The 23,763-nt window shown below is 50.1% G+C and overlaps 1 protein-coding gene and 1 long non-coding RNA gene across 3 annotated transcripts in view; one reads left to right on the top strand and one right to left on the bottom strand.

Annotated features, from left to right (window-relative positions):
* Positions 1 to 7,281, bottom strand: part of PRKX (protein kinase X-linked) — a 67,294-nt gene extending 60,013 nt beyond the window's left edge. For both annotated transcript variants that reach the window (XM_042973871.1, XM_042973872.1), the window contains exon 1: positions 7,056 to 7,281. In XM_042973871.1, the coding sequence (XP_042829805.1) occupies positions 7,056 to 7,233 (178 nt within the window). In that variant the 5' untranslated portion in view covers positions 7,234 to 7,281. The remainder of the gene's footprint in view (positions 1 to 7,055) is intronic.
* On the top strand, positions 5,163 to 22,067 carry LOC122235251. The gene is made up of 3 exons (XR_006213360.1): positions 5,163 to 6,656; positions 19,870 to 19,932; positions 21,756 to 22,067. It is a non-coding gene; the product is annotated as an uncharacterized LOC122235251 (long non-coding RNA).
* The last annotated feature ends 1,696 nt before the right edge of the window (positions 22,068 to 23,763 follow it).

Raw genomic sequence — 23,763 nt, forward strand, 5'->3', positions numbered from 1 at the left:
GTGAATTTTGTTATATCACTATAATAAAAAAATTGTTTCAAAAAAAAAGAATTAGAGGGGCACCCGGGTGGCTCAGTCAGTTGAGCGTCCAACTTGGCCTCAGGTCATGATCTCACGGTTTGTGAGTTCGAGCCCCACATCGGGCTCTGTGCTGACGGCTCAGAGCCAGGAGCCTGCTTCCGATTCTGTGTCTCCCTCTCTCTGTGTCTCTCTCTCTCAAAAATAAAAAAAAGGGGCGCCTGGGTGGCTCAGTTGGTTGAGCGTCCGACTTCGACCCAGGTCATGATCTCGCGGTCCGTGGGTTCGAGCCCCGCATCGGGCTCTGTGCTGACAACTCGGGAGCCTGGAGCCTGTTTCAGATTCTGTGTCTCCCTCTCTCTCTGACCCTTCCCCATTCATGCTCTGTCTGTCTCTGTCTCAAAAATAAATAAACGTTAAAAAAAATTTTTTTTAATTAAAAAAAAAATTAAAAAAAAAAATTTAATGTTTTCCAAAACAAAAAAAAAAAGAATGAGAAAGTTGGGCTGCCCGACCACACGGCGTGGAAGTCACGGAAGGTGACTTCCCAAGACATGGAGGGACCCAGATTTATGCACCAGGTCCCACAGACATCCCACCAGATGGGGCAGACATTCACCCTTCTCGGTGGAGCGTGAAGGAGATCCACAGAGCGCCCCAGGAAAGCCCCTGGAACGCGCGGCATCCCAGATCCACGAGCGGCACGCAGGGTCCCTGGGAACCAGTAACACCTCTCACCAGCCATCCCTTCCCAAGGACGAAAGAACGCCCACACCCCATGCAGAGTTTTGCTAGACGTGCTACCTGAATGCACAAGGCACCTTGAGGGTTGATGGGTTGTGGTGGCTGTATTTGGAGATGGGGTCTTAAAACAGGGGATTCAGGTAAAAGGAGGTCAGTATCGCGGGCCCTGACCTCGTAGGACAGGTGTCCTCATGAGAAGAGAAGATTAGGACGTAGACACACACAGAGGGAAGGCCATGTAAGGGCACAGAGAGAAGATGGTGTCTACACGCCCAAGAGAGAGGTCTCAAAACAAACCGGTCCCGCCCACACCTGGATCTTGGACTTCCGGGACCTCCGGGACTGTGAAGCAATAAATGTCTGTTGCTGAAGCTGCCCGTCTGCAGTGCTGTTTCTCTAGGCAAACTCAAAGGGCAGGGTAAAAAAAAAAAAAAAAAAAAAAAGTCGTCTATCCATTCCATGAAATATTACTTGATCATAAACAAGAATGAAATACTGAAATATACTACCTATACATACGAAACTCAAAAACATCATGCAAGTGAAAGAAACAAATTAAGAAAGGCCCCGACCTGTATGATTCCATTTACATGAAACGTCCAGAATAGACAAACCCATCAAGACAGAAAGTAGGCGGGTGGTTGCCAAGGGCAGGGCGAAGCGGAGCAAAGAATGATTGCTGAATGCATAGAAGGTGTCCTTCTGGGGCGACGGAACTGTTTAAGAACAAGACAGAAGGGAGGGTTGCATATTGGGAATGTGCCGAATGCTCTCGGGTTTGTTCACTGCAAAATTATCTTACGTCACGTGAATTTCAATTAAAAAGAGTTTCATGAGTGTCGGAAGTGACGAGGACCATGGTGATCATGACAAAGAGGGTACAAAGAGGGAGGATGCAGGCAGGTGTTGAAGGGAAGGTGGGGATGATGGTGTTGGTGATGATGATCGGGTTGGTGGTGGTGGTCGTGAGTCATGGTGAGATGGTCATGATGACGAAAGGGTTGGCGGTGGTGGTCACCATGGCCATGATGATGAGGGTCATGATGATGAAAGGGTTGGCGGTGGTGGTCACCATGGCCATGATCATGATGGTCATGATGACGATAGGGTTGGTGTTGGTGGTCACCATGGCCATGATGATGATGGTCATGATGACGACAGGGTTGGCGGTGGTGGTGGTCACCATGGCCATGATGATGATGGTCATGATGACGATAGGGTTGTTGGTCGTGGTCACCATGGCCATGATCATGATGGTCATGATGACGATAGGGTTGGTGTTGGTGGTCACCATGGCCATGATCATGATGGTGTTGTTGATGATGGTGGTGGTTAACATGATAGAGGAGGTAGGATGTGGGCAGGTGTCAGGGACAAGCATAGACAGAGGTGATGGTGACGTGAATGGTGACGATGTGGTGATCTTCTCTCAAACACGGATGTATCCACAGCCCACCTTCCGTTGCCTGATGCAGCACCAGCTTTCCCATTATTTAACCCAAAAACCTTGGAGTTGAAGTTACTCATAACTTAGTTCTCTAAGTCACTGTTGCAGGCGGAATGTCTGTGTCCCCTCCCCCCCTGCAAAATTCACGTCTTTGAGACCTAAATCCCAGTGTGACTGTATTTGGAGACGAAGTTTCTAAGGAAGAAACAAACGTGAAATGAGGTCCTCTAACGGTGAGGTCCTCATCCAACAGAACCCCTTGTAAGTGTCCCTGTAGGAAGAGACACGGGAGGACGCACCCTGTCCCCACCCCGACCCGTTCAGCTTGCACATGAAGCCCACCTGAGGACACGATGAGAAAATGGCCATCTGCGAAACAGGAAGCAAAGTCTCACCAGAAACCCAATCAGCCCGCATCCCGACCGCAGACCTTCAGCCTCCAGAATTGCCAGAGACCAAGGTCTGCGGTTTAAGCCGCCCACTCTGTGGCAATGTCTCCCAGCGGCTCTACTGGGCTAATACGGTCACTTTCACACGGCAAATCGTCTCGGTTCAACCTCCAAATGGTCCCAGAAGTCGAGCACCCGGTAAGATGTCCCCGATTCTAAACACCACCATCCACCACATCCTCAAGGGTGCATGCTCCCAAGCCTCTGCCCCCGACAAGCCCCAACAAGAACCTCTGAACCCACGGGAGACGCGGTCACAGCTCAAGATCCTGCAGCCCCTCCCCCAGTGCTCACACCCGGCCAGCCCTGCTCTGTGCTTTCCGGTCCCGGCTTGCCCAGCCCCACACCGGCCACAGTGACCTCCTTAGAGCTTCTGGAACACGTGCACGGGGCCTCGAGGTGGCCCTGGGGTTCCAGAGCACATTATGGGTCGGCAGCATCGCTGGGGACTTGTGAGGAATGCAGAGTCACGGGCTCCAGCTCAAGGGAGGGGACCCAGGAAAAATCTCCAGGGCGGGGCCAGCATCGGCCCTGCAGGGGATGGTGACGCGGCCCAAGCCTGAAGACCAGCCACGGTGCCCACGGTCTTGTCCGCAAGGGAGCCCCTGCCTCACCTTCCAGGATTCGATCAAACATCTCCTCCTGGGAACGGCGGACCCCACGGTGCCCTCCACGTGCCAGCATGGCCCGCCCCCGCCTCCGCGTGCCGTGGCCCCGATCCCACGGTGCTGCTCTCTCCTCCCGCCAATGGTACCCACCGTGCACCTGTCTCAGCGCAGCGTAAACTCGAGCTGAGTCGTCTATGACCTCCCATGTCCAGTCTGACCTCCCATGTCCGGAGGCAGGGGCTGGGGGAGGGGGATGGAGGGAGTTACGCACTGACGCAGATCAATGTTTGTGTCCCCGCCGTGCCCCCCAGCCTCATGGCATTCACATTTGCTGTTGGGCCTTCGGGACGTGTTTACGATTAGGCGAGGTTGTGACGCTGGGGTCCCCCCGGGGCTGCAATGAGCTCCCTTATAGGAGCTCCCTTATAGGAGCTCCCTTAAGGAGCTGCCCTTATAGGGCAGCGGGAGCGGGATTAGGGCCAAGTTGGGGGAAGCAAGAGCGCGGGAGAAAGTCCTATTGGTGGGGAAGCAAAATGATTGCCAGGACTTTAGGCAGATCCGCCTACAGTCAGTGATTCTCGGACAAAGGTCTCCTCGATCTTGAGGAAATACAACTTTGTGATTGTGCCACATGTGAACTAAACAAATAGCAGGTGGTGACCATGAGCCCCCAGGCTGTGTGAAGGGAATTCGCTCTGGCCTCGGCTTGGGGGTGTTGGCCGCCATAGACATGCACAGGATGGGGGCGCCTGGGGGGCTCAGTCGGTTAAGCTCCCGACTTCGGCTCAGGTCACGATCTCACAGTGCGTGGGTTCGAGCCCCGCGTCGAGCTCTGTGCTGACGGCTCAGAGCCCGGAGCTGCTTCGGATTCTGTGTCTCCCTCTCTCTCTGCCCCTCCTCTGCTCTCGCTCTCTCTCAAAAATAGCATTAAAAATTTTTTAATAAATAAATAAATAGGGGAATAAACGCACAGGGTAAAACTGGAGAGAAAGGCATCCCCCGCAGAATCTGAAAGCCGTGCCTGCAGAAACTGGGACGCCTTGCACATGGTTCACGGTCTCTGCGACTGAACCAAAAGCAACATCCTGGTTGGGATCTTGGGCCAAGAAGGAATCAGGACGCACGGAAGCTTTGCCAAGGGTGCACGGGATGGATTTGGGGATTCCCTGCGAGTGTATAATTATTTCAAAACATATAGTATATTTTTTACTTTTTTATTGTTTTGTGTATTTTTGAGCAAGCGAGAGAGACAGAGGGCAAGCGGGACACAGGCAGAGAGGGAGGGAGACCCAGAATCCAAATCAGGCTCCAGGCTCCGAGCTGTCACCACGGAGCTCCGATGCTCGAACTCATGACCCGCGAGATCATGACCTGAGCCGAAGTCAGACCTGCGACGGGGACTCGTCAGTCCTGTCCTGTGGGCGCCCCCGCCCCCCCCCCGGAGCACCCAGCTGGCAGGCACAAGTGATGGGTGAAAACACGGCAGGGTCAGGGGGAGGACAAGAGTGAGTCACACACCCAAGGGGAGACGGGCAACGGGAAGCCACACTGTGTGCCGCGACCACGAAGGGAAACGTCCTCTGGGCGGAGCCGGGCTGTGCCCTTCCGTCCCGAATCATCCTGCACAGAAGGTTCTGGGGCGTGGGGACGGTGGTGGAAAACAGAGGTGCGGAGGGCTTGGGGGCGTCTGGGGAGTGCTCCCTCCGCGTGTAGGGTGGGTTCCCGTCACGGAGCACTGCACTCACATGAGGAAAAGCGCATACAGGTGGTCTATGGGTGCCCGTGTGGCCTGGGGCCCCGTGAGGTCGCCCGGCTGCTCGTTCCCCTGGGACCCACTGCACCTTACATCGGGACCTGGAGGGGACACGCACAGGCTGCGGGACGGGACGGCCGGGACGGGACGGGACGGGACGGCTGGGGATCCCTCCAGGCTTAGTCTCCGGGGCCGAGAGGGCTCAGGTTCAGGTTCCTCAGTATTGAAGCACAAGGTTAGATACAACACCACAGAAACTGCACACACACCTCCGTCACTCACAACCCCCTGGGTCTCTCACATACACATACTTGGGTCTGTCTGTCTCTCTCTCTCTCACACACACACACCCCTGGGCCCCTGACCACACTCTGTAACCGAACAGCTGAACACGCGCCCCCAGCTCTCCGTCCACACCCCTGGAGCCCGCAGGAAGTTATCCTTGAGGAAGGAGCCTCGTCCCCAGTAGGAGAGGCCAAGAGGCAGCTGGACGGAAGCAGTCACCCTCCCACAGCCGCCCCTCTCCATCCCCAAAGGTGGCGACCTTCTATTTTTAAGGACAAGACGACCGGCTGGGCACCTATGCCCACGGGGCCCCGCGTGACTGCAGGCGGCAGGAGAGGTCAGGTCCACAGCCCGCCCACACCCTGCCGCGGGGTCCTGGCCCGTGGCCCGGGGCCCGTCTGACAATACAGCCATGTCTGTGCCCAGAAGCAATACAATGGGTGTTTCTGCGTGCCAAGGCTCGGCGGGTCCCCCAGCAACTTTCCATTGTTCACTCGGATTTCCACGTACCCCCGGGGTCACCGCACTGGCCCGCGTTCTCGGCCCGCCCTGCTGCCCCCTGCAAAACACAGCCCGCTTTTCCACCAGCCGGCTTCCGGGAGGGAGGGAAGGAGATGGGCACAGAGAGACAGACAGACGGAAGGATGAGGGAGACAGCGACAGGCAAGCAAGGAGAGGTAGAGGAGGTGCGTCCCGGGCCGTCCTCCCCAAATCAGGTTTCCTGGAGACCCTTCCTCACAGCCGAGTGCAGAGGGCAGCGGGGGACCCCAGAGGGAAAAGAGAAGGTCTGGCTGCGTCTGCCGGGGTGACTGACCCTAGGCCACGACCTCGAGTTCACGGCTTCATGATTCCCCGCCCAGCTTCCTCCTTTCCAAAACAGGCTTAGGGGACCCAGGAAAGTCCCCGAACTCCCCTGTCCCAGGGTGACACGGCCCCTTCCCCACGCGCTTTCTGACAAAGCGCACATCCCCGAACCCTGTGGGCCGGAAAGACGTGCTAAGCAGCCACAGGCCCATGGTGGGTGTCCACAACCTGAACCGGGCACCGCCGTGCGGTCGGGGTTTTCTGACCCCACTCGGGGCGGCCCCATAAGCCAGCGCGTCTGGGGATCCGCGCGCCCAGGGAACTCGCTGGAAATTACATGCAAGTCAAAGGGACGAGACAAAGGGAAATCAGTGTCCGGGAAGGAGCCCCAACTTTCAGGCGCTCAAGGCGTCCGTGTCCCTCGCCGCCCCCCGCCCGCCCCGTGACGGGCGCCCCGGGACACCTGTCCCCGCCAAGCCCCCGGTGAGGTCTACGCGGAAGCATCCTGCCGCTGGACACAGGGACGCTGCCCAGAAAGAGCTGTGCAGGTGCGTGTGGCCGCCGCCTCGGTCGCTCGGGGCCCCTGGCTGGGAGGGCGGGCGACGACCCCAACGTGAGGTGACCCCACCCCCCCCCCCCAGGAACTTTCGTGACGTCGGGTGCCACGGACACCTGGGGCGGCCGGGGAGGACGGGAGTCCTACCTAAAGGGGTTTCTGGGGCGCGGGGCTCGGGCGCCCCGCAGGCGGGGAGGCTCGCGGGGGGCTGGAAGGGGACTGGCTCCGGGTCTCGGGGCGCCCACAGGGGCCAGGGGCGCACGGCCGGGACCCCCCGCGCAGACGCGAGCGGCCAGGGCCGGTCAGGGGGACGGCCGGGCGACGGCACACGCGCGCCCTTTGTCTGACGCCAGCGTCCCCCCGGGCCGGGTGCCCCGCGCGCCCTACTCACCCACGGTGGCCAGCGTGTCGAAGTCCTGCAGGCGGTAGGCGGGGGGCTCCGGCGAGGGCGCCTCGGGGCTGGGGCAGAGCGCGGGCGCGCCGTCGGGGGCGTCGGCACGGCCCCCCGGGGCCTCGGGCTCGGTCGCCTTGGCCGCCTTGGCCGCCTTGGCCAGCCCGGGCGCCTCCATGGGGGCGCGCTCCAGTCCGGGGAGCGCGCGGGGCCGGGCTCGGCGGGACGCAGCCTCGGAGGGCGGCGCGGCGGCGGCGGCGGCATCAGCGGCGTCCACCCATGCGCGTCCCCCGCGGCCCGGCGGAGCGGCGGGGACAATGGCGGGGCGCGGGGCGGCGCTCACTGAAGCAGCAGCAGCAGCAGCAGCTGGTGGGAGTAGCCGGCGGCCTCGGAGGGCGGGCCCGGGGGCCCGGGCGGCGGCGGGGGCGGGGGCGGGGGCGGCGCGGCCGAGGCGGGGGGCGCGGCCCGGGCCGGCGGGGGCGACGCGGGGTCCCGGTTCATCCCTCGCCTCCCGAGTCCGCGGCCACCCGCGCGGGCGCAGCGTGCGCGCCGAGGGAGGGGGGGGGGGGCGGGCGGAAGCGGCCTGGGCGGGGCCGCGCGCTCTCCCGCCCGCCCGCGCCCGGCCCGGGGACCGGGGCGTCCCCGCCGCCGCCGCCGCCGCCGCCGCCGCCGCCGCGCTCCGCCCCCGCCGCGCCCCGGAGCCGCCCCCGCCAGGCCGGGGCGCGCGGGCGGGCGGCGCTGGGGTGGTGGCCGCGCCCCCTCGCGCGCCCCCGGGGGCTGGGGTCCCCGCCGAGCTCGCCCGGAAGGCCGGCAGGCGGGGCGGGCTGGGCACCGGGAGGGCGTGGCTGGCACTAAAGTAAACTTAAAAGATCCAACTGGAGCGGGAGCTGAGTGCGCCCAGGGCGCGCGGCCCGCGCTGCCCCTGGGGCGCTTGCCGGGTCTGGCGAATCCTAAGACCCCGCCCAGGTCGGCTTCCTGGTTCCTGGGCGGGGGGGGGGGGGGGGTGAGCCAAACTGGTACAAGATGCTGGCGGGAGTAGAGGCGAAGGGGTGGGCAGGGGCGGGGCGAGCGCGCAGGACCCCCCCCGCCCCGTGAGTTTCCCGCAAGCTTTGCTAACAACCCATGATTATTTCCGAAACAAAAGCAACCAGAGGCAGACTTAAGAGCTCGGACGCCCGAAGGCAGTGCCCCCAACTCTGACGGCTCCCTGTGTTCAGGACACCGGGCACAATGTGGGGAAGGAAGGCAGGGCGCCCCAGGCCATTTGCATTTACAGCTCCGTCTCCCACGCACCCGCCCCCGTTTAAGCGTGTCCGAGATCCCATGTGGGCACACTTCCAGAATAAACGACTAGTGTGTATGAGAACTTGGAATGTCACGGCGCGTCCTGTTTTGTGTCTGGCCACCCTGTCCGCTCGGGGAGGGCAGGGGCGGCCGGTCCAGAAGGCAAGGCCACGTCTAAGTCAGAAGCGAAGCGTTTCACCGAGACTAGGCCATGCCTGCCGGGCTTGGCCAAGTGGGAGGGGCGACAGGAAACCAGAACCCGGCTCTGGGTGTGGCGTTCTGGCCCCGGGCTGCCAGCTTCGCCCCACCCTTCGTCTACACTTTGTGGGTGGCATTTTCCCCAGGGCTTTAGGCAGAGCGCTGGGTCTGGTCGTTTACTGCCAGAGAGGTGGAAAAAAAAAAAAATGCGCGCCCTGAGCAGGCCGAGGGCACCGGGCTGGAACTAGGAGGGGCTCTGGGCACCAGGTCCTGCCTGGCCCTGCCCTGCGGAGGGGTTGGGGGGGGGGGGGGGGGAGGTTTCAGGATGGTCCCCGGGGACTTGCCCCTGCGATGGTGCTAGGGGACTAAGCTTGGTGGTCAAGTCTGGGTCAATCAGGGACATGCTTTTTTCCTTTCCTATTGCACCCAGGCAGCAAGGGTTCCAGAAAAACTTTCAGGATCATTATAAGGCCAGGTGGCCCAGTTGACGTGACTCAGTCCTCTCCCACCCCTGAGCCTGACCACATACCTACGTCTTCCTATAAATATCCTGGCCAGCTTCGGGCAACACCTTGCTGTACAAAAGCAGCTTTCATCCGGGACGATCATAAAAGTTCTTCAGAAACCACAGCATATGACTCGGAAAGACAACAGAAAAAAAACAAAACAAAACCCTGTAAGCTAGGCATTAAGGGGTCAGTACAGCCTCTGGGCTGCGACATGACGTTTGGGTGCAGGGAAGGCACACGTGAACCGGAGGTTCACGCAGCAACCCGTCCAGGTGTTCAATACTAGAGGAATAAATGTGTAGTTTTCTAAGCCAGCAGGAGTATGTATACGTGTCGTTCTTTTGGAAGAGTTAGGTATATACTTGTACATGTGTGTGTGTATACGTATGTGTGATGTGTGTGTGTATGACTGTAGAGATAGTGAGTTAAAATTAAAAAGTACAGGGGCGCCTGGGTAGCTCAGTCGGTTAAGCGTCCGACTCTTGGTTTCAGCTCAGGTCGTGATCTCACGGTTTGTGGGTTTGATCCCTGCATCAGGCTCTGCACTGACAGCACAGAACCTGCTTGGGATTCTCCCTCCCCCTCTCTCTCTGTGCCTCCCCTGCTCTCACTGTCTTTCTCTCTCAAAAGATAATACACAAACTTAAAAAAATTTTTTTTTAATTAAAAGGTATATAGTTACCTTTGCAGGCTTTGTACTTATTATATTACATACTGTGTATGTTATATTCGGATATATTCTATAATATGTATTCTAATGTGTTTTATGACATGTATTCTATATATATTCTAAATGTTTTTGTGTTTTATTTTATATTTGAGAGAGAGGGAGACAGAACATGAACAGGGAAGGGACAGAGAGAGAAGGAGACACAGAATCCAATGCAGGCTCCAGGCCCTGAGCTGTCAGCACAGAACCCGACACGGGGCTCAAACTCATGAACCATAAGAACATGACCTGAGCCGAACTCAGATGCTCAACCGACTGAGCCACCCAGGCGCCCCATCTACTATGTATATTCTAAAAGACATGCTTATGGCCCTTCAAAGACTTTACAACTTGTATGTACATACATATACATTATATATATATATGTATATATATTTAATATTGAGTATTATATATATTCTAACATTCTGTAATATATTCCAATATATTTTATTATGTATATTTTAATATATTTTATTATACATTCTAACATTTCTATTCTAAGAAACATATTCAGGGGCATTGGGGTGCCTCAGTCAATTAACCATCTGACTCTTGATTTCCACTCAGGTCATAATCTCATGGTTCGTGAGTTCAAGCCCTGCATTGGGATCTGTGCTGACATCTTGGAACCAGCTTGAGATTCTGTCTCTCTCTCTCTCAGTGTGTCCCTCTCCCACTCACTCTGTCTCGAAAACAAATAAACTTTAAAAAATAAATTGAGGGGCGCCTGGGTGGCTCGGTCTGTTAAGCGTCCGACTTCGGCTCAGGTCATGATCTCGCGGTCCGTGAGTTCGAGCCCCGCGTCGGGCTCTGTGCTGACTGCTCAGAACCTGGAGCCTGTTTCGGATTCTGTGTCTCCCTCTCTCTGACCCTCCCCCATTCATGCTCTGTCTCTCTCTGTCTCAAAAATAAATAAAAACGTTAAAAAAATTTTTTTAAAAAGTAAAATAAAATAAAAAATAAATTGATTAGTTAAACAAGTAAAAAAAAACATGTTCAGCTGCCTTCAGACGTTACAAGTTATATATAATGTTAGATATATTATACATTGTATTCTAATATTGTATAATATATATTCTAATATATTTCACTATAAATTCTAATACATATATTCTAAACAACAAGCATTCGGCTGCCTTTACAGAAATGGCAGTCTATATTCATAAGCATATTTATATATGCAAAAAATACATATATATACTTTTGAGTTAAATACATGTCTGTATAGCGTCTCTCACTCGGGTAAACTCATATTTTGGAAATATACAGGTGGGTTTGAATACATGGTTGGAAGAAGCCTTCCCAGGACTTCTGGAAAGCAATCCTTTCAACAACGTAGGAATGCTTTGAATGTGGACGCAGCCAGGGATGAAAATATTTCTATCGCTGGATGCCTGGAAATATGCCCACTTAGGCTTTGCTCTTTGCGGGCAGGCAGAAAATTCTGATGGATGTTTAGCTACGGGATTAGGGTTTCAGATTTCAGCAGCTAGATTTTCCTGTAATTCAGGTGAAGCCCTGTACCAGGTGTCCCGTGTTTACTAAGAATATAACAGGGTCATTTTTGCATTGTCAGTACATCTCTCCCCACTTTCTCAGATGAGCTGTGGCAAAGCCATGTATCGGGGTTTGCGAGTTTTCGCTGATCACCGATGACCCTTTGGCCAGCAAGGAGGGTTTCCAGGACTGGCCAGCATTTACTGCTCTTAGCTTTGCAATCTTCTGCTTCTGGTTTCTTCCCGGTCACTGGACGGCCCCTGGTGGGTCTGTGTTGGTTTAATGCGTTGGGAATTCATGGGAATTCATGGTTCGTGGGCCATGTTCTCTTACCATCCCGGGGACTTGGGCCTCTGTGCATGGAGGCGGACCCTTGGTGACTAATCAGAGATGATGAAACTTGCTTTATAATTGTATGTGTGGCCACAGTCATGGAGGCTTGCTCCAGTGTGAGCCCCGCTGAGTCACCGTCTTCCGCAAGCAGCCTGCACAGACACCCCAGGGCTGTATTTCGGTAGCTGGCTCTCGGGGGGTCGGGGGACCCCATGTTACACCCTCACTTGTATCAGAAATGCCGCCCTGGGGGCGCCTGGGTGGCTCAGTCGGTTAAGCGTCCGACTTCAGCTCAGGTCTCGATCTCGCGGTCTGTGAGTTCGAGCCCCGCGTCAGGCTCTGGGCTGATGGCTCAGAGCCTGGAGCCTGCTTCCGATTCTGTGTCTCCCTCTCTCTCTGCCCCTCCCCCGTTCATGCTCTGTCTCTCTCTGTCTCAAAAATAAATAAAAAACGTTAAAAAAAATTTAAAAAAAAAAAAAGAAATGCCGCCCTGGCCCAACATACGTCTTGAAACCAAATGATCTGGAAGGGCCCACTCTCGGGGCGCCTGGGTGGCTCAGTGACTTAAGCGTTCAGCTTCGGCTCAGGTCATGATCTCACGGATCGTGGGTTCGAGCCCCATGTCGGGCTCTGTGCCGACAGCTCGGAGCCTGGAGCCTGCTTCGGATTCTGTGTCTCCCTCTCTGTGCCCCTGCCCTCTCTCTCTCAAAAGTGAACAAACATTAAAAAAAAAAAAAAATTTTTTTTTAAAGATAAATGAAAAACAAAAAAAAGAAAAAAGAAATAAATACCCAGGCTGGTGATGGAAATGAAGCTTTCACCCTGGAGACCTCACAAACCCTTCCCTGGGCAGGAAGGTCGCGAGTTCCAAATGGGCTCACAGCAATTAACTCACTGGGTAGAAACATGAGCAATCCGATAATTGGGCATTTAAGGAAAATCAATGAATCATCAATCACTAAAGTCAAGCCAAACCCTAAGGCACCGTCTCTCCAAAGTAAAGCTTAAAAATCTGAGCAGACAGGCTTATTCTTGCATGGAGCGCGGACTTCTAAAAATAACGCTTCTGAACGTGCCTATTTAGTCCGAGGCTTCTAGAAAGTGATTTCAAAGGAAACCGTAGAGGAAGCACAGAGAGGGGGAACGCTGTCTGGGCCGCACCAGCCTGGAATTAGACTTTGCTGAGTTCACTCTTCCCCGAGATGTGCGTGAGAGGTTTCGGTCCTCAGATGCTGGAGACGTTTCTGGAAAAATCTAAGCCGTGCTATTGAGCTCACACAGGTGCATAACGCTTGGCAAAATGCAAACCAACGGCCTGCCCTGATCACTTGGGTCACATAGCTCTGCCTGGACGCCTTGCTCCCGGGCTAGTCGCTGAAGCTTTGAAGTAACTAAAGAGTCTGACAAAGCAACATGACAAGAACTGTGAACTTGAAAATACCATCGACAAAACCCCCGGGGTCACCGCACTGGCCCGCGTGCCCGGCCTGCCCTGCTGTCCCCTGCAAAACACAGCCTGCTTTTCCACCAGCCATTCTTCACATTCTGTGTCTCCCTCTCTCTCTGCCCCTCCCCTGCTCATGCTCTGTCTCTCTCTGTCTCAAAACTAAATGGAAACATTTAAAACAAACATTAAAAAAAATTAAAAAATTAAAAAAAAAAAGACACGACCACCCAAACACGTAAGAAAGTTATGGAAATATAAATGAAATTAAAAACGTATATGCTGACTGATATGTGGTCGAAGGGTATTAATGCAGAATTAAACCCCAAGAAGTGCATAGATAAGGGACATTCAGAGAGGGAGAAAAAGAAAGGGATGGAAGAAATGTATCAAAGAACAAACGTGGCGGCTGATTTTGGAAATCCATCTAATACTAGAAGCATGGGTTACTCCCTGCCCACAAGAGAATTCTCACACACTTTTAGCTGTAATGTCCGTTAGCAGAAGGACGTACTGTGTTAGAAATGACCATACATTTAGGCCCAGTCATGTTATGTCTACAAATTTATGTTTAAAATTAAATTTTGGAGAACGTCGAAAGCTTTGTGATCAAAGATACCCGTGGCTATGGGCTGAATAGCGTCCCCCAAAATTCACACGTGGAAGCCACCTCAGGATGTGGTTCTATTTGGGGTGGGGTCTTTAAAGAGGGGACTGAGGTTAAAATGAGATCAGGTGGGGGGTCCTGATCCCATAGGACTGGGGTCCTTAGAACATTAGGACACAGACATACACTCCTAGAGGGCCTCAGTAGGAACCAGCCTCGGCCCTGCCTGGATCTCAGCCTCCCAGCCTCAGCATGCCCAGATCTCAGACTCCCAGCCGCGTCCCTGCCTGGACCTCGGACCCCTAGCTTCGGCCCTGCCTGGATCTCGGACCCCCAGCCTCGGCCCTGCCTGGATCTCGGACCCCCAGACTCGGCCCCGCCTGGACCTCATTCTCCCAGCCTCCAGCCCCGCCTGAATCTCAGCCTCCCCGCCTGGCCCTGCCTGGATCTCAGACCCCCCAGCCTCAGCCCTGCCTGGGTCTCAGACCCCCAGCCTCAGCCCTGCCTGCATCTCAGACCCTCAGCCTCGGCCCTGCCTGGATCGCAGACTCCCATCCTCAGCCCCTCCTGGACCTCAGACCCCCGGCCTCAGTCCTGCCTGGATCTCCGACCCCCAGCCTCGATCCTGCCTGGATATCAGACTCCCAGCCTCAGCCCTGCCTGCATCTCAGACCTTCAGCCTCGGCCCTGCCTGGATCGCAGACTCCCATCCTCAGCCCCTCCTGGACGTCAGAGTCCCAGCCTCAGCCCTACCTGGATCTCAGACTCCCAGGCTCAGCCCTGCTTGGATCTCAGACCCCAAGCTCAGTCCCTCCTGGACGTCAGAGTCCCAGACTCAGGCCCTTCTGGACCTCAGACTTCCAGGCTCGGCCCTGCCTGGACCTCAGACACCCAGCCTCGGCCCTGCCTGGATCTCAGTCTCTCAGCCTCGGCCCTGCCTGGATCTCAGACTCCCAGCCTCGGCCCTGCCTGGACCTCAGTCTCCCAGCCTTGGCCCTGCCTGGACCTCAGACACCCAGCCTCGGCCCTGCCTGGATCTCAGTCTCTCAGCCTCGGCCCTTCCTGGATCTCAGACCCCCAGCCTCAGCCATGCCTGGATCTCAGACCCCCCACCCTCAGCCCCTCCTGGATCTCAGACCCCCAGGCTCAGACCTGCCTGGATCTCAGACCCCCAGCTTCGGCCCTGCCTGGATCTCAGACCCCCCACCCTCAGCCCCTCCTGGATCTCAGACCCCCAGGCTCAGACCTGCCTGGATCTCAGACCCCCAGCCTCAGCCATGCCTGGATCTCAGACCCCCCACCCTCAGCCCCTCCTGGATCTCAGACCCCCAGGCTCAGACCTGCCTGGATCTCAGACCCCCAGCCTCAGCCATGCCTGGACCTAAGCCTCTCAGCTTCGGCCCTGCCTGGACCTCAGACTCCCAGCCTCAGCCCTGCCTGTATCTCAACCTTCCAGCCTCCAGCCCTACCTGGATCTCAGACTCCCAGCCTCCAGGACCCCGAGACAATATGTGTGTTGTGTTAATCCCAGGCTGTGGTGTTCTGTTATGGCAATCTAACACATCCATTATTTAAGGCAGTTTTTTAATGATAGAGAAAAATATCACACCCTTGATAAATAGAAAAAAAAAAGTAATTTTAAGTAATCTAGGTGGTAATCTAAATGCTATCACATACTCCGATCTTCATCATAAAACAAAATGACCTGGAAAAAAAAAAAAAAAGGTAGGAAAATGTCAAAAAGGTTGTGTCTGGATTATAATTTCTCTATAATTTTTTTCAATGTTTCCCAAATTTCCTTGTAATGAGGAAGCGGACTAAGAGAAGAAATTGGAGAGGTTTGGAAACCAGTTTTTGCAAAGTGGTAGATGTCCATGTAGTCAGCCTGGGCCTTGGTGAGGAGCTGTGGTTTTACAGTTAATCACCATTTCCAGGAGGGCCATCAGGGCTTATGTGCAAACCGGATGGTTTTACTCAGTCTGCAGGACTTATCAGGGCAAAACTCATAAGGACGAAAACTTGAGAAGTGGGGTGATGGCCGTGCCAGAGGTGTGAGTAAAGAGAAACGCGTGTCCCAGGCCTTGGAGGAAAAAGATTTGGTGGTGTAATGCCTCTGGAATGGGCCAGCATCGTCCTCCCAAAGCGTGCATCACAACCCGCAAACAGAGGTTAATGTTTATGAGCAAGAACCCGCGTGAGAGCCAGGATTCTCGGCTTCTGAGAAACGGAGAACTGTCATGACGTGGGCATGAGGTTTTGTCCCGATAAAGCCGGGACTTTAAAAATAGTTTGGTAGGGCGCCTGAGTGGCTCAGTCGGTTAAGCGTCCGACTTCGGCTCAGGTCATGATCTCACGGTCGGGAGTTCGAGCCGCGTGTCGGGCTCTGTGCTGACAGCTCAGAGCCTGGAGCCTGTTTCAGATTCTGTGTCTCCCTCTCTCTCTCTGACCCTCCCCCGTTCATCCTCTGTCTCTCTCTGTCTCAAAAATAAATAAAAAAACATTAAAAAAAATTTAAAAATAGTTTGGTATTGCACCTGAAAAGATACTGGCATACCCAGTAGACGTTATGCGGACAAGGGCGTGGGGATTTCAAGTCTTCAAACAGTATGTGTATGTTATATATAGTTTGTATGTAGTATATATACAGTGTATATATATTATATATAGTATGTATATAGTATATATATACTTCATATACAACTTATATGTATAGTTTATACATAGTATATACATATATAGTTTATACAGTTACATATTATATGTATATAGTATATATATATACTTTATATATAATTTATATGTATAGTTTATACATAGTATATACATATATAGTTTATACATAGTTATGTATTATATGTATATAGTATATATATACTTTATATATAATTTATATGTATAGTTTATACATAGTATATACATATATAGTTTATACAGTTACATATATGTATATAGTATATAGATATATACTTTATATATAATTTATATGTATAGTTTATACATAGTATATACATATATAGTTTATACATAGTTATGTATTATATGTATATAGTATATATATATACTTTATATATAATTTATATGTATAGTTTATACATAGTATATACATATATAGTTTATACAGTTATGTATTATACGTATATAGTATATATATATATACTTTATATATAATTTATATGTATAGTTTATACATACTATATACATATATAGTTTATACATAGTTATATATTATATGTATATTAGATGTATATTATATACATATATGTATGCACAGTAGACAAATAGGTATACATACATAAATCTATACCAACCTAAATATGTATAAAGCCACAAGTACACATCTTTGTACATATTTAGGTTGGTATATAGGTATTTACACCTATATTTATAATCATTTGAAGTATATATAATTTAAAAGTATATAAGCTACTTTCACTTATTTTTTTAACTTCCTTTGCCTGTTTTGAGGTGGGGAGGAGTAGAGAGAGAGAGAATCCCAAGCAGGCTCCCCGCTGTCAGTGCAGAGCCCGATGTGGGACTCGAACCCACACATCATGAGAGCGTCTGAGCCGAAACCAAGAGGCGGAGGCTTGACCGACTGAGTCACCCAGGTGCCCCTAAAAGTACAGAAGCCAATTTTGAAGGCAAATGTTAACGTGAAAGGTACCTTTCTGCCCTTTCTGCCCTCAATCCCATACTGTGACTTGGAAGGTGTGGCGGTCCCCAGAGACGCAACCTACACGGGGTGCTGTGTATGACTATAAGATGCTGCTCTGTCCGACTGTGTGTGGGGATATGCGCCCAGGTGCGTGAAGGTGTCTCAGGGAGACGGGCCACTGCAACAGAGTTTCCAGTACCAAAGTCTGGGGGCTCCTGGGGGCCTCAGTCAGTTGAGCATCTGACTCTTGATCTCGGCTCAGGTGGAGATCTCACGGTTCCTGAGTTCGAGCCCCGCGTTGGGCTCTGTACTGACAGCACAGAGCTCGTTTGGAATTCTCTGTCTCTCCCTTGCTCTCTGCGCTCTCTCGACATAAATAAAATAAATAAAAAAAAAAAAGATGGCACTCCTGATGTGGGCACTTGGATGAAGCCGAGGTGAGCCGGCCAAGATCCCCATCTCACGGGGTCAGATTCCACTGGCCAGCCGTGGATGGTTAGAGGATGTGACACGGAGGCTGGAAAACCAGAAATAGCAAGGTGGAGAGCCAGGGGGAGGAGAGGGTTTGCAAGTCAGTAATTGCCTGGATGCCCTAGATACATATAATTACATGGACATAAGTGTATGGTAATCGTATGTATCATACGGTTTTCTGTGTGTGCAGAGACACGGGAATATGTCCACATAGAGAGGGGGACGTACGTGTGTATCTATCTCAGATGCTGGGATTTGAACAAGGACCTGAAGGAGGGAGGTAGTCCATGAGCACCTGTCTGGGGAGTGACAGGGACAATGTGGCCTGACCTTGGCAGGTAGCAGGGACACACAAAAGGTGTGTCCCTAGAAGCAAACAAAAGTACATGAGAAGCACCCGGCCAGCTCGGTTGGTGGAACGTGTGACTCTTGACCTCGGGGTTGTGGGTTCGAGCCCCACTTTCGCTGTAGACATTACGTAAAAAAAAATAAAAATCTTAAAAAAATAAAGAACATAAAATCCTTTAAAAATGCAGGATGTCCACTTAAATCTGAATGTCAGATAATATATGTATGAAATATGTGCCTATGTGATGTTTGGGACATACTGCTGCTAAACGCCAAGACGAATTTGCATTTCAGGTAAACAGTTAATAATTGTTTCCGTATAATGCAGAATACTGCATTAGGGAGGTAGTTACTACATAACCACTTGACTGTGAATTGCAAATAAACAATGAACAATTCTTTCATTATAAGGGTGTAAAAGCATATGCGTTTCTAGGGTTCGTACACGATTTTTGCAGACAGCGCTGAATGGATCCTGAAAAATAGGGCTTTGCTCTGAGGAGGGTAAATCAGTTCAGGGTGGTGGGAGGGATTACACTCAACCCCTTCTGTTCAGTTTGAGTTTCTGAACAGAAGATGTTCTTGTGTAATCGTTTTTTAAATATAGTAATTGAGGGGAGACTGGCCAGCTGAGTCGGTTGAGCATCCGACTCTTAATTTTGGCTCAGGTCACGATCTCAGGGGGTCTACACTGAGCTCGGAACCAGCTTGGGGTTCTCTCTCTCGAGCTCTGTCTGCCTCTCCCCTGCTCTCTCTCTCTTTCAAAATAAATAAAATAAAATAAAATAATAAAACAAAATATTAATATAAAATAATAAAATAAAACAAAATAATAGTATAACATAAAATTATAAAATATATAAAATAAAATAATAAAATAAGATGATAAAATATATAAAATAAAATAAAATTATAAAATATATAAAATAAAATAATAGCAAAATAAAATGATAAATATATACAATAAAATAAAATAATAAAATAAAATAATAAAACAAAATAATAGTATAACATAAAATAATAAAATAAAACAATAAATAAACTAAAATAATAATATAAAGTAACATAAAATAATAAAATAAAATAAAATGATAAAATATATAAAATAAAATAAAATGATAAAATATATAAAATAAAATAATAAAACAAAATATTAATATAAAATAATAAAATAAAATAATAAAATAAAGCAAAATAATAGTATAACATAAAATAATAAAATCAAATGATAAATAAACTAAAATAAGAAAATAATAAATAAAATAATAATATAAAATAAAATAATAAATAAAATAAAATGATAAAATATATAAAATAAAATAATAAAATAAAATGATAAAGTATATAAAATAAAATAAAATAAAATGATAAAATATATAAAATAAAATAATAATAAAATAAAATGATCAAATAAAACAAAATAATAGTATAACAAAATAATAAAAGAATAAATAAACTAAAATAATAATATAAAATAACATAAAACAATAAAATAAAATAAAATGATAAAATATATAAAATAAAATAAAGTAAAATAAAATAAAGCAAAATAAAATAAAGTAAAATAATAAAACAAAAAATAAGGTCCCTGTAGCAAACGCGATAGGTCCCACATTCGACAGAGAGAAAGATCTGCCCACTCCGATTTTTTATGGCTTCTTGGGTATAATTAGAGCAACCCACGTGGGGCTCCAGATGCTGGGCTGGGAATATCTGATGCCACTAATTACTGTTGCTTTGTTTTTGCATTTAGAACGACAGTCGTCACTGTAAGATGCCTTGAGATTTGTAAGGACTAGACGAAACGACGTTGCAGGTAAGTATTCCTCAGGAACGCACCGGGCTGGGGTCAAAGATGATGCCCAAGGGTGCTCTTGGGCAAGGGTGCGAAAGACATCAACTCTGTGTGTCCTGGGTGGGACCTGGGGGCCGAGGCCAGGGACCCACGGAGCTCAGCCGCGTGTTGGGATGCAGGGAGGGTTTGTTGGTATATGATAGAGCTGCGGAAACGTTAAGCTTCCTCAGGACTGCAGAAATGACACTCTGGAGCCCTCCCGTCCAGGGTCAAGTTCCCACAAGAAACGGGTCTGGGAAGAGGGAAGGGAAGAAGCGCCTTGAACGTATTCCTGAGTCAACAGCACCGTGGGGAGAGTCCCAGTGTCCAAGATGAAGGACGTGGTCCAGCAGCCGAGGGCCGCGAGACTGTGGACATCTGCATTCTCAGCACACAGACCCTGCCGACGGCACACAGCCTGTTTGGGATGAGGTCGCTTCTGGGGGTCACTGTTACCACAAGGGTCCAGACTCAGCCCCCCATCCCGCACCCCCATGGAAGGCTGAGACCCTGACTGCATCTTGGAAGATGTCCCTGTGGTGATACAGTGAGGCAGTCGGTATGACCCCCGAGAAGTCCAGTTCAGGACAGCCTTAGGCAACAGGGGCATAGTCCCCAATAAATGCAGATAATGCTGGAAGTTTCCAACATGTGCCCTGAAAACATCCCACCCCATCGTTCGCAAGAACAGAGAGAGAGATCCCGCATTAGCCCGTAGCTCACGGCTGGAATCAAACCCAGATATGGGACAACAAAGTTTGTGCCTCATGCTTATATATCTATATATTGGGGCCACCACCACCACCGAGGGCAGGATGCATTTACATAACAAACAGCAGCTCATTATACAAACGAGTGCTGGGGCGTGCTGTGTATCTTGTTTGGGATTTTGCCAAAGGCGTTGGAAGAAAGATGATGTAAGCTTTGCAGAGAAGCTTGGGTAAATATGAAGAGAACAGACCTTCATGGGATAAGGAATTTCCGTGCTGTCACATCCCTGAGGAATACGGACATAAACACACGTTTCGGAATGGATTTATCTGCTGTGTAGGCCGGAGTTCACAAAACTCTGTACTGCAGGGCTTTCGCTATGAAACGGGAAGGGTATCTGTGGGTTTGTCCAGAGACCGTGAAAAGAGACTCCGATTTCCTCAAGACTGAAAACAGTGTTCAGTGCACTGAGTCGCACACTTTGGGGGAAACTGGTCTGTCAATGGACCCAGCCTTCTATGAGAGGACAGGGGGCATTTTAATGCAGATCAGGAAGCCATCTCGACTGCGGGATGGGTATAGATCGGATTTGAAAGTGCTTCTGAGCGGTCTACAATGCCTACGGTGTCAGTGTCGTCATTAGGGAATCCGAAGGCTTCTGCATAAATGTGAATCCCCAGTACGGGGTTCACCAATCCTTCGCCAAAACGTCGGCCTTCTGCCATGTTGTTGCAAGGTCAATGGACATGGGCTCTGAATCTTGTGTTTAATAGAACATGTTCTGAACGAGGCTGAACGAGGATACCTCCCTAGCCCACCCCGCACACCCCACCCCCCCCCAAAAAAAGATGTGCCAACCTGGAACCTGGTAATAGGACCTTAGTTGGAAAATGGGTCTTTGTAGATGTCAATAGGGATCTTGAAATGAGATCACCCATGGGGGCCAGGGTGAGGCCGTCTCAAGGTGGGGGGAAGGACATTGACCCCACTTCTTAACTGGGGAGGGCAGGAGAAGAACGTGTGTCATGGGACATGTCAGGTCCTCCCTGGGAAAGACACTCAGGGATGCTGTCTTCCACATGCCTCTTTTCCAGGGGACAGTGGCAAGTCATAGTTTGCGTGAAGTACTCAGACTACCTCAAAATGCATTCGATCAGTGAAGACGCGTGAAGTCTGCACGAGTGAAGCCAGAAGAATCTTCCCCTCGTCCACCTTCCAGAACGTCACCTCCTAGACTTGTCAAAGCCACGCGCACTGGGACTTTTGCCACCTACAGCCAACCCCACCCCAAGCACTTCCTGCTGCTGTGTGCAGACAAACCCATCTCTTGATGTGTAAACAAGGTGTGGTTTGAGGTTTTGGGGGTTCGGGATGGGTTTCATTGTTTTTAGGCATTAAAAAACGGTTTTAGGGGCGCCTGGGTGGCTCAGTCGGTTGGGCAGCCGACTCCGGCTCAGGTCATGATCTCGTGGTCCGTGAGTTCGAGCCCCGCGTCGGGCTCTGTGCTGGCAGCTCAGAGCCTGGGGCCTGTTTCAGATTCTGTGTCTCCCTCTCTCTCTGACCCTCCCCCGTTCATGCTCTGTCTCTCTCTGTCTCAAAGGTAAATAAACGTTAAAAAAAAAATTGAAAAAAAAAAACGATTTTAAAGAAAACATTCGTTTATTTAGAAATTCATTAAAAATTGTTTAGGGACGGTCTGTTATTTCTCATGTAGGATAGGGAGTAGATGGGGTTATGTTTCCACGTGTGTTTAATGCATCATGCTGAATTCTTCCTCCCTACTCTTTAGCCCAGGGTCCCTGAACCTTGACACTATTGACATTTGGGAACAGATAAATATTGGCTGCAGGGGGCTGTTCGGTGCATTGTGGGGTGTCGAGCATCTTCCCACCCCCAGTTGTGACAAGCAAATGCCTCCCAACATTTCCAAATGGCCCCTGGAGGGAAAGGATGTCGTCCTTGGTGGAGAACTACTGTCTTAGTACAATGTATAATTTACATCCAACACCGATCATAGACCTAATTTATACGTGTGGGTGTGTATATATAAGTGTTTGGATAGATGATGGATGGATAGATAGATACATACATACATACGCACATAGATAAGTGATAGATGATGCATTGATGGATGAAAGGATAGATGGATACATAAATATCATAGATAGATAGATAGATAGATAGATAGATAGATAGATAGATATGATGGGTGGGTGGATAGATGGATGGATAGATAGAGAGATAGATAGATAGATAGATAGATAGATAGATAGATAGATATGATGGGTGGGTGGATAGATGGATGGATAGATAGATAGAGAGAGAGAGAGATAGATAGATAGATAGATAGATAGATAGATACATATGATGGATGGATGGATAGATAGATAGATAGATAGATAGATAGATAGATAGATATGATGGGTGGGTGGATGGATGGATGGATGGATGGAGATGATAGATGATAGATAGATAGATACATAGATAGATAGATAGATAGATAGATAGATAGATATGATAGGTGGGTGGGTGGATGGATGGATGGATGGAGATAGATAGATAGATAGATAGAGAGATAGATATGATAGGTGGGTGGGTAGATGGATGGATAGAGATAATAGATGATAGATAGATAGATAGATAGATGATAGATAGATATGATGGATAGATAGAAAATTCTAATCCGATTATATATCAGACATATTTTCTTAGATAGGGTCAAATTTACCTTTTTGAATCTGGCTACAATTTCCATTTGAAGAAAACACATCCTAATGTGGATTGGTTTCCATTTAATCTTAAATAATAATCTTACAAAGTGAGCAAGTAGCCACATATGTGTCCTGTGACAAAAAAACCCAATGAAGCCATTTTTCCAGTGCCTAGTTGACAATGCAGACCGGCCATGAGTTGTGAAACTCTCCTTTGCCTTGTGAATCCATGAAAGAAACTCCATTCCAGGAAGATGAGGTTATTTTTGTACAGAAAGTAGGATAGTGAGAAATCCAATACAGAAATCACAGTGGCAAAAAAAAAAAAAAAAAACACAAAAATTAAAAACTGTGGCACATTTGTATTAAGTCGTAAAAGCTCTGTAGGCTC

This window comes from Panthera tigris, chromosome X (assembly GCF_018350195.1).
Source record: "Panthera tigris isolate Pti1 chromosome X, P.tigris_Pti1_mat1.1, whole genome shotgun sequence".
NCBI lineage: Eukaryota > Metazoa > Chordata > Mammalia > Carnivora > Felidae > Panthera > Panthera tigris.